The sequence below is a fragment of the Aythya marila genome (genome assembly GCF_965140915.1).
Source record: "Aythya marila genome assembly, chromosome: 24".
NCBI lineage: Eukaryota > Metazoa > Chordata > Aves > Anseriformes > Anatidae > Aythya > Aythya marila.
In genome coordinates, this window is record NC_139065.1 from 2,586,550 (window position 1) to 2,597,133 (window position 10,584).

General features: G+C 47.4%; 1 protein-coding gene across 2 annotated transcripts; it reads left to right on the top strand.

Annotated features, from left to right (window-relative positions):
• Positions 1 to 274: 274 nt before the first annotated feature.
• LOC309886944 (tubulin alpha-1C chain-like) lies at positions 275 to 9,980 on the top strand. Of its 2 annotated transcripts, XM_082778282.1 has the most exons (6): positions 282 to 342; positions 1,003 to 1,209; positions 3,796 to 4,018; positions 7,120 to 7,268; positions 8,631 to 9,311; positions 9,517 to 9,980. In XM_082778282.1, exons 3-6 carry the CDS (start codon positions 3,898 to 3,900, stop codon positions 9,808 to 9,810), a joined length of 1,245 nt encoding a protein of 414 aa, XP_082634408.1. In that variant the 5' UTR covers positions 282 to 342; positions 1,003 to 1,209; positions 3,796 to 3,897; the 3' UTR covers positions 9,811 to 9,980. The 2 variants fall into 2 exon arrangements, with proteins under 2 accessions (XP_082634407.1, XP_082634408.1); XM_082778281.1 differs by lacking the exon at positions 1,003 to 1,209 and having other exon boundaries at positions 275 to 342.
• The last annotated feature ends 604 nt before the right edge of the window (positions 9,981 to 10,584 follow it).

Here is a 10,584-nt window from a genome sequence, read left to right on the forward strand (position 1 = left end):
GAAGGCTGAGCCCCGCCCCCGTCCCCGCCCCTCTTTACGAACCAGCCAATGGCTGGCGCGAAGACGCTGAAATTCATATCTGCCCTCCAATCGCGCGGCCCGCTCCGCCGCCGCCCGGCGCCGATTGGGAGAGCGAAGAATCTCAAAGCGCAGCCACCCAATAGCGCTGCGGGCGGGTGACGCCTCCGGGCGAGGCGCAGCCAATGAGCGGGAAGGAGGGAGCCAGCAGCCCCGCCCCCTCGCTTATATAGGGCGGGCCGGGGCAAGGCGGCCGCATTCGCGGCGCTGCCCAGACCCGTTGCGCGTCTGCTGCCCCCAGCGCTGCCGGCCCGAGGAGCCATGGTGAGCGGGGCGGGGGGGCGCTGAGGCGGGGCCGGGGACACGGGACAGGGACGGGGGAGGCCGGGCGAGCCCCGCTCGTGACGGCGGGCACGGAGCGGATCAACTGGAGGCGTCCCAAAATGGAGGCGGCTCCGCCGAGAACATGGCGGCGGCGGCGGGGCCCCGGGGGGGGGAGCGGGGTCGGCGCTGAGGCGCTGAGGGGGCCCCGCTGGTGTGGTCCCGGCTGGGAGTGAAGGGGCAGCGCTGGGGGTTTAATTCCGCCGGGTGCCGGAGCTGGGGGGTGAGGGGGGTGGGGAAGAGGTGGGGGCAGCGCCCTGAGTCCCTCAGGAGGGGGCTGGGGGTGCCCCAGCCCTGTGGGGGGTTAAGGAGTGGAACGGACCGGTTCTAAATCCCCGTGGAGGCACAGAAAATGCCTGCTGTGGTGTGGGGGCGCTGGGGTGATGTCCTTGTTGTGTTGTTCCCCTCCCCTGGAGCTGTTTGGGGTCATATTTTTAGCTGGAGCGGTGTCAGCGTGACTGCAGCCCCCCACCTCATGCAGTTACCACAGGTAATGCCAGTGCTGAGCTTCATACCTGGGAAACCACGTTCCTGACTGCCTTGTTGAGCTTGGTCTGAGCCAGTACAGCTGTTTTCACGAACCTTTGCTTTCCCTCTACGCAGATGAAGCTGTGCCTGAAATACGGTGCTGGAGAGTAGAAGGGACCTAGAGCATGATCCGCAAGGAGAGGTGGAGAGAGCTGGGCTTCTGCAGCCTGGCAGAGCACGCCATGGGGCCATTTAATAGTCTGCAGCTACAGGAAAGGCAGTTACAGAAGACAAGCCAACGCTCTTAAGCTGGAGCAGATCGTGTAACACAAGGAGGCAGAGGCAAATAGGGGCTTGGGAGGTTTGGGTTGGGTGCAGAACTTCCCAGGTTCTGTGGGAGACTTCAGTGAAACCGAGTCTGTGCTTGACAATAGTGTATGGAAGTGGAAGGTGTGGGAGGGTCTGTAGTATTAATTTCTTCAGCATTCTGTGTCCTGACATGTGGCCTGAATATGGCATTTAACAGTGCTGTGTGTAGTACGTACTTAAACCTTATTAACGTGACGCTGTGGTGATGTGTGAAGGCCGAAAGCTGTAATGACAGCTGTCTGTTGCCTCTCTTTGGGTCTTGGACACTGCACTTCCCAGGCTCAGGGCTTGTTGGGCAGTGTTCTTGGTGGGAAGGGAATACGCAGACTCTTAGACATCAGTGCCTAATAGTAATGCTTGTCTCACTCAATAGCCACCTACTATATAAAGGGACTTGGTGAAATTGCAGAAATTGGAGTTGGAGAGCTCCCAAAGCAGGGCCAATGCTAGTGCTGGGTCAGGTTTGCCTGATTAATTTTTGTCCATCCAGACTCTGAAACCCTCTGAGGGTGCAGATCTCTTCCTGCCTCTCTGCTGACCTGTGTGGGGGCTGCACCACCCTGCAGGTGAAGCTTTTCCTAACACCCAGCCCAGATTGCCCAGCATCCTAACACCGACCCGAAGCCCCCTGCAGGGGAGGGAAGGATTCTCTTGCTGTGTGTCTCCTTTGGCAGCCTGGCACATTGCTTGCCTTGCTCAGGATGAGGCTGCCTTGCTGCACATCCAGGATGGCTTTGTGGTGACCCCCAGGATCTCTTCAGCCTTGCAGTTATCAGTTTCTTTATTTGCACTGAGGCAAGAACTCATTCTGCCCCGAGTGCTGAACTTTGCACTTGATCAAAGTAAACATGCGTTTAAGATGACACCTGCAGGATCTGAACTGGGGCTGAGTTGCCCAGGCTGTATGTTCCAAGCCTTTTTGTTATAAATTCTCATTTTTTGTGCAGTTTCAAGAAGTGATATTAGTTCATCTCGTGCTGGAAAGCCCATCCTTATTTTGACATCCATGCTTTCACCTTTTGGGCACCCTACACACTTCTTCCAGTGACCTCCAGCTGCTTAGGAGCTTTGTTAGGAGCAGACCTCACTGGTAGGGCATGGCTGCAGGTGAGAGTGCACACTGATGGGGTTAATATTGCACTTTTTTTTCCTCTCAGTGGAAAAGAGTTTTAGGCTGGCCTGCTTCCCTGGGAGCTGGATGTGACCTGGCTTCACTGGGACAGCGCAGCCTTGCTGGCTGTGTACTGAAGCTGCCCTATTTACGGTGTGTGGGTTGGCTGTCCTCTGCTGTTCCAGTACCTTGCCAAACCCAGGGCTTTCTCCTGGAGACAGATGAAGCAATGGCCTCGGAGAGGAGCAGGATGGCAGCAGCTCTGAGCATGGCTGGTTGCAGAGGCTGTGGGTTGCTCTGGGTGCTGTGTATCTGAATGCACAGCGTAGCTGGCTGGAGAGCTGAAATTGTTCTCAGCTTCTCAGTGCTGTAGTTGAGAACAGGTGGTGTTTTTAGCAAATAGACTTTAATTTCTGGGTGTTCCCAAGGAAATTGAGAAGAAAAAAAAAAACAAACTGCTGCTACTTCCCTGCATTTGTTAGTTGTGTGAACTAGGCAGTTCTGCTTATCCTGGAAATTTTGGAGACCAGTTGTATCACCCAGTTGTAGGGTCTGAGCATGGTCAAATGGGACTTACTCAGAACTGTTCTATACTCAGAAGAATGTGTTTGACTCTAACTCAAAACCAGAAGTTAATATAAAATGCTACGGACCAGGAGGTTGGAGATCGTTCAGTTGTGGTTTGGCTTTTAATATTCAAAGCTGTATGGTGAAATATAAGGAAGCTGGCACTGTGCTCTGGACATCAAAGGCAACTGGGGAATCTGTAAATGGGTATGAATTGTCCTTCCTGCTGACACAAACTGTTTTGTACACAGCTTAATAAATGAGGTTCGATGGAGTTGAGGTCTGTTCAGTGCTAAGGAGCTCAGTATTTTGCATGCAGCAGTGCAATGTGAGCCCTAATGTTTCACTTTTACAGTGATAGTAAAGGTTTGGGTAGGCAAAGGCTTCCTTGTGAATGGGAAATTGTCCTAAAGGGATCAAGAAGTGTTGGATTTCATGTATGGAGGCACCAAAATGGCCCTGGGTCCTGCAGGAGGGTTTGCTCCCTCTGGTGGCAGTGCTTATGGGGCTTGGAGTGTTGGGGTGGTTTTTGGTCATCTAGGTCAACAAACACCAGGTGTAGCCATCAGTTTTTCTAAACAAGTATTGATTATGAAGAGAAGTTGGCTGAAGGATTTGGAAGAGTTGATCAAACTCTTCTGGTCTCTCTGAGGACAGGATGAACCGAGAGAAATCAGTCTGTGGGAGCGATGATGTCCAGAAGGGCCCTTTCTAGGTGGAGGTAGATGGTGGCTTGTGCCAGGTGCCCCTAACACCAGGACATTAAGGCCAATGTTTTATCAGCTTTGCAGTATGGGAGTTCAAGCTGTGTGTGTGCAAACGTTTTCTAAGCCAGGGAACTGCTGTTTCTGTTGAGTGATCCAATTTTTTCCTCCCCGCAGCGTGAGTGCATCTCAGTCCATGTTGGTCAAGCTGGCGTGCAGATCGGCAATGCCTGCTGGGAGCTCTACTGCCTGGAGCACGGCATCCAGCCCAACGGCACCATGCCGAGCGACAAAACCATCGGCGGCGGCGACGATTCCTTCAACACCTTCTTCAGTGAGACTGGTGCAGGGAAACACGTCCCTCGTGCTGTGTTTGTGGACCTCGAACCAGCAGTAATAGGTAAATGCGGGGTTCTGTGCTAGGGTCTGTAGGACACACTGGAAGATTTAATTTAACTTGAGTGTTTTTGCCCAAGGGATCCATTTCTCTAGTCTTGTGACTTTGGGGCTTTACATTTTTGCAGCGTAAAGCTTCTCTGCATCTTCCTAGCAATGGGAAATGCTTGTTGTCATGTTCATTGAGACTGGCAAATAACGTGTGCTCTGGAGCCCTAAAGAATTAAATGCTGTCTTCTGCTAACCTGTGGAGTTCTGAATATGCCACATACGTTTGCTGTAGAAGGTACTCGTTACAACCTCTTGAAACTGTGTGGTGTGTACAGTAGGCAACAGCGACCTTTTAGAAAGTTGATAGGCACCATGAAGTAGATTGCTACATCAGAGCGATTCCTCTGCTTTCCCAAAACAATCTTATAGCTTGCGTAATGCTAGCAGTAATGCATCTCAATTGGTAGCCTTAATCCTGGGACCTCCAAGCATACACTACAACTTGCTGCAGCCTTATCTTGGACTAATGAGCAGCTCTTATCCTGGAAATCAGTGGTAGCCATGTTCTGACAGTCCTGGCTCTTAATGGGCAGCCCATGCTCCTGCCCCTGACCAGTTCCCTGTTCAGCAGCATGTTTCAGCTCCCCCATTTCACAAGGCCCCTTCCCTGAATCACCAGTGTTGTTCCTGCTCTTGCCAATCCGTGTGCATGAAGTAATTCTGCTGCAGTCAGCTTTGTGGCTGGCTTGCCCTAAGTGGTGATTTTGGGCTCTCAGAGGAGGGCTGCATTACCTGTGCATGTGCAGTTGCTGTGTTCGTCTGTTGTCTGTAATAGGTAGAGTTGGGAAGGGGAGGTGAGTGAATAGGCCTGGGTTACTCCTGGATACGCAAAGTGAGGGTCCTTTGTAGGTGAATTGCCACACTACAAACCCCACAAAGCACTGTGGCCATACAGTGGGATGAGTTCTGCGGGAAAGCCAAAGGCTGGGAGTGCCAGACTGACCTTTGGAACAGAATTACCTAGGTTGGAGAAGACCTTCAAGGTCATGTCCAAGCAGAAACCTGAAGCACTGAGTTCTATCACTAAGCCAATCCCTTAGGGCTGTGTCCACTGAGTCAAAGCACGTTCTGGCCCTATGCTATGTTATTCCCAGGAGCTGTTGTAGGCCAGATATTCTGTTTTCTTGAGCCCCATGGTTGTTGCTTCCTCTGCTGCTGGCCAGGTGGTGGCTCTAAGCAACCAGGAAAGGCTGAGAAATGAGGTGAAGGAGAGCAGGTGGCAAAGTTCTCACCTTGCCTCTGGGGGAAGAGCTGGTGAGTCTTGGGACAAATTGCAAATGGCAGTGATCCAGTGCTTGCTAATGATGTAAATGTAGTGTGGGAGATTGGCAGAAGGCTGTCTTACGAAATGCTTGGTAATAACTAAAAAAGTGAGGGCTTTTTGTTGCAAAGGTTGCATCATGTGCCTTTGGGGACTGGCCTGCTTTCCTTATTCCAGCCCTGCTTAGTTGAAAACTAGAGATTTAACTCCATGGACAGGGTTCTTTGCATGCAGTGTGCCCCTCTGCACTGCCTGAGAAAACATCTACTGTGCGTGCAGCAGCTCTGAAGCTGCCATGTGTGTACACCAGGGATTTCTGGAGCTTCATAACAATGCTGCCCTCAGTGAAAGCAGCATGACTGCTGTATGTGTGCAGCAGCTCTGTTTAGGAAGTGAAAATACTGTCAAAGCTTCCCACCGAGAAGCAAGGCAGCAGAAACATGCCTAGGAATGTAAATGTCTTTAAATCTCTGCCCCAGTTAGACATAAACATGGGGGTTAACATGTCCTGGGGAGAACTTGTTTCAGCTGTCCACTCTGCTCCAAGTTCTTTGTTCCTTCACAGTCTGGCGACTATTCCTCATAACTCTTCAAGCTGTTATTGCCCCAGAACCATCTTGACTCGTGTTGCCCCCACCAGTTATGTTTTTCCTAAGGTTCTGTATTTCTTCCCTTTTACCCTTGTTTCTCTCAACTTAGGTAGATCAAGAAGTCTTAAGAAATCTGTATTTTGAATAATAAATTCTGATTTTTTTGTTCTGATGCAGTCATGGAAATACTTTGGAGCATGGGACTGCAACTTACAGTGGTAGCCAGTCAGTCTAAATTGGTTCAAATAATAAGTGTATATAAATCTTGAATTCTACACAGCTTTAAGTCTCATGTACTTATTTTCAACTTAAAAAGAATATATATGCACAGGCAACTTCATCTGTAGTTAATAAAGCTCTTGGCTTTCCACCTGATTTTAATTAAAGTATGGAGTGCTGCATTATGGTATAGCTCAAGAATGGTTTGAGCTAAACCAGAGACAAAGCTGTGCTGAGTGCCTTTAGCTTTGTGGTAGGACAGAGCTTTAGCCTGCTAGATATAAGTGCATATTTCTGATAGCAAGTGGAGGTCACAACTCTGAATTGTTCTCCAGATAGCTGGGAAAGGGAGGGAGGTTGGTCACAGGGTGGAGGTTGTTCTGTGTTCATTAATGTGCTTTCTTTCTAGCAGCCATTCATGCTAGAGTTTACGTTTGCTCTAGTAATATTTGAATAACTGAATATCTGTACAGGAACAGCTGTTCCATTTGAACATTTTCTTCTACCCTTGGCAGAAAGTCCAGGTAAAGGAAATAAGGAGATAGGCAAGCAGTGTAGGCTCTGACTGCCCGTGACTGCAGAAAGCAGCTTCTGGAGGACTTGGAAAATACAGAGGAAAAGCAGTATTTCAGGTGTTCATCTGTGGAGTGGGCCTTGAAGTGAGTCTTAAACTACAGTTGTTTAAGACAATTTACAATTGTTCTGGCATGTCAGAAATGTAAACTTTTAGTGAAAAGAGGGCAGTTTCCAAAGCAGTAATCTCATTTTCCTTGGGTATTCAGCACTTACACTGTACTATGTATTTGGTATCACCTCCTGATAGAAAACAAGCTGCTTTTTATCTACCTATGTAGGCTAAGGTATTTTAGTCTGGATACCTTCAGAAGTAGGTATCCAGATTTTAAAAATACCCTGGTATCCAGGTGTTTGAAAAACCTGATCTACATAGAAAGTTAACTTTGAAAAATATCTCTCTCTTCTCAGATGAAGTTAGGAATGGGACATACAGGCAACTCTTTCATCCTGAACAACTGATATCTGGTAAAGAAGATGCTGCAAATAACTATGCTCGAGGTCATTACACTGTTGGGAAAGAGATAATTGACCTAGTCCTGGAACGTATCAGGAAACTGGTAAGACATTTCACTGAAGGCTCATAAACAAGTTTCTTTATCTTGTTTTACAGCATTTGGAAATTAGGTTTTGGAAACTGTCAAAATACATAGGCCTGTAAGCTGTGCTTTAATTTGTTCCATGGTAGGAGAAGCTGTGGACTTACAATGCATCCATTTTTATCCTTAGAGGATGTTTGGATTACTTCTGTCAGATAGGGCTTCAGAATGACCTAAAATGTTGATGAGATCACCACAGTTCTTTTTAGCTTCATGTTAACTTCAGAAAGCCAGGACAGAGATGATTCTGATTTGCATAGTTTCTGCTGGAAAAGGTTTGGTCTCTGGCTGGGGCTCTTGCAAGGAAGCTCAAGTAGGTGTGTTTGCTTATGTGGTTTAGACTTTTGTTTGCATTTCCTCCTGTTAAAATTTCTGATTCAATTTTATGGTAACAGCAGTAGAAAAGGGAATAAATCCCAGGAGGTTGTGGTGGTTCAGGCTTCCTAGTACTTTGATCATGTGGCAGATCATGAAGCCATCAGCTTGGGTTAGAGTTCCCTTTTTAGGGCTGTTAGTATGTACTTTGCCAAATCTGTGTCATAAAGGCAAGGTGTTCTCACTGTTTAAAAAAAATCCGGACTTTACCTCTGGTGCTTTAATATGGAATGCTAAATGAGTTAGTAGAAAACACACCTTCTGTGGATCAAAGCTGATATTATCAACACTTGGCTGCCACAGGCTCTAAAGCTAAAACTGTAGCAGGCTGTACTTTGACCTGAGAAATATGGTTATAACTTCCTCTTACAAGCTGGTTTAATTCCCTACCAGTCCTGGGAATTAAGGTAAGCATCATGTGGCACTCTCTTTCTCTGGATGAGGCAGTCTAGCTGCTTCATCTGGGAAGACTAAACTGGAATGGCAGCATAATACTTCTTGACAGCTCATCTCCCTGAACTGAGCTGCATGCTTGCAGCTTGTGTGGAGCTATAGCAGTAGTCCTAAGATGGGGTATCCTATGCTTTATGCAGTAGAGAATATCAAATCAGCATAAGGGGTAGGTGATCCATACCTCTTTGAATGTTGCTTTAATTCTCATGCCTTGGCATGAGAATGGGGGTAGAGAAAGCCTTGAGGTAGTCATTTGAAGTGGAAGGGCTGCCTTCCAGGATTTAGGTGGTTTAAAACAGCTAAGAATACAAGTTTGAAAAGCTTTTCTATGGGATAATTCCTTGATTAATGATGGATGAATTAAATATCAGCTTCCTGAAGCTTGATCAGCTTCAGATACGTGTCAGAATTGTTCTTTCATGACTTTTTGAAGTAGGCTTGTTTTGGAATTCTTAATGTGTACGATTGCTCTAACATATGTATTTTCTCTTTCAGTCTGATCAATGCACTGGCTTGCAGGGCTTCCTGATTTTCCACAGTTTTGGGGGAGGCACTGGCTCAGGTTTTACTTCGCTGTTGATGGAACGCCTATCAGTTGACTATGGGAAAAAATCAAAATTGGAATTTGCCATCTACCCTGCGCCACAGGTCTCAACAGCTGTTGTTGAGCCGTACAACTCCATCCTGACTACCCACACCACCCTGGAGCATTCCGACTGTGCCTTTATGGTTGACAATGAGGCCATCTATGACATTTGCCGTAGGAATCTGGACATTGAACGCCCGACCTACACCAATCTCAATCGCCTCATTGGTCAGATAGTGTCTTCCATTACCGCTTCCCTCAGATTCGATGGTGCCTTAAACGTGGATCTTACTGAATTTCAAACTAACTTGGTGCCTTACCCTCGCATCCACTTCCCGTTGGTAACGTACTCCCCAATTATTTCGGCAGAGAAAGCCTATCACGAGCAGCTCTCTGTGTCCGAGATCACCAACGCGTGCTTTGAGCCATCCAATCAGATGGTGAAGTGTGACCCTCGCCATGGCAAGTACATGGCCTGCTGTATGCTGTACCGTGGGGATGTTGTCCCCAAGGATGTCAATGCTGCTATTGCTGCTATCAAAACCAAGCGCACAATCCAGTTCGTGGACTGGTGCCCTACTGGTTTTAAGGCAAGTCTCAGTTGCATCATGAATCTCTTGGACTTCTTGCTCACAGTAATGGGCCTCCACAGTATATTTTCTTGTTAAAATGTTCTGTAGGTACCTGACTTGTATTTTAATAAATGGAGGCTTATGTTCTTGTACAGAGCTGCTTTCTATAGTCACTGTCACATCCTAGGAGGCAACTCATGGTTTCTTCTGCTTTTTCCTGTAGGTTGGCATCAACTACCAGCCACCAACAGTGGTTCCTGGTGGTGACCTAGCCAAAGTCCAGCGGGCGGTGTGCATGCTGAGCAACACTACAGCCATTGCTGAGGCATGGGCTCGTCTAGACCACAAGTTTGATCTGATGTATGCCAAACGTGCCTTTGTTCACTGGTATGTTGGAGAAGGGATGGAGGAAGGGGAATTTTCAGAGGCTCGGGAAGATTTGGCTGCACTTGAAAAAGATTACGAAGAAGTGGGCACAGACTCGATGGATGGAGAAGATGAAGGTGAAGAATATTAAACAACAGAAGTGAATTGCAAGTCTCTGCCACTTACTGCCTTTTTAGTAGCAGTGTAAATCATGTCTAATGATTGGAATAAACTTCTTTAAGACATGCAGTAGTGTCCAAACACTATGTACCTTCATTAACCATATGCAAATAGTCTGTCTGAGATAAAATTTCTTTCTGAGAAAGGTGAATAAAGTAATCATTCTAGAGTTAGCAATGCCTTAAGGAAAATAACTCCTCTATTTAAAGAGCTAATAGTATGTATTTGCCCCCAGAATCCAAGACTAGAACATGCTCAAGCTTTTGGTGGAAGATTTGAGTTAGCTACTCTTTTTTTTTTTTTCCAAGGTTCTAAAGCTGCTGTCACAATACAAGGTAACAGGAACTAACTTTGTATTACTTAGCCTTGAGAAAAGGTACAACACTTCTAAAGACAAAGGCTACTTAATTTTTTCTCCTATACATCGATTTGGCATGCATGGTATGAGATACAGTATGCTAAAGGGGGAAGAGATGCCCTTTTGGGAGTGCAGTAGCATGAGAAACCTGTCACTAGTGTCAGGACCTGTGGTGATCACCCTGGTGCTGCTTTGGCCTCCCACAATGATGCAGTCCCTGCCTGTTGGCTTGCTGTGGAGCGAGCCTTGTGGCTGAAGCTCAGTTCAGAGCAAAAATCTGAGCTAGCTGCCTGGGGTTAAACACTAGTTTCCCCTGAAAGTGATTCAGAAATTAATTCATTGGTTCATCTTATATGGAAAGCAGGAGAATGAATGGTAATTCACATG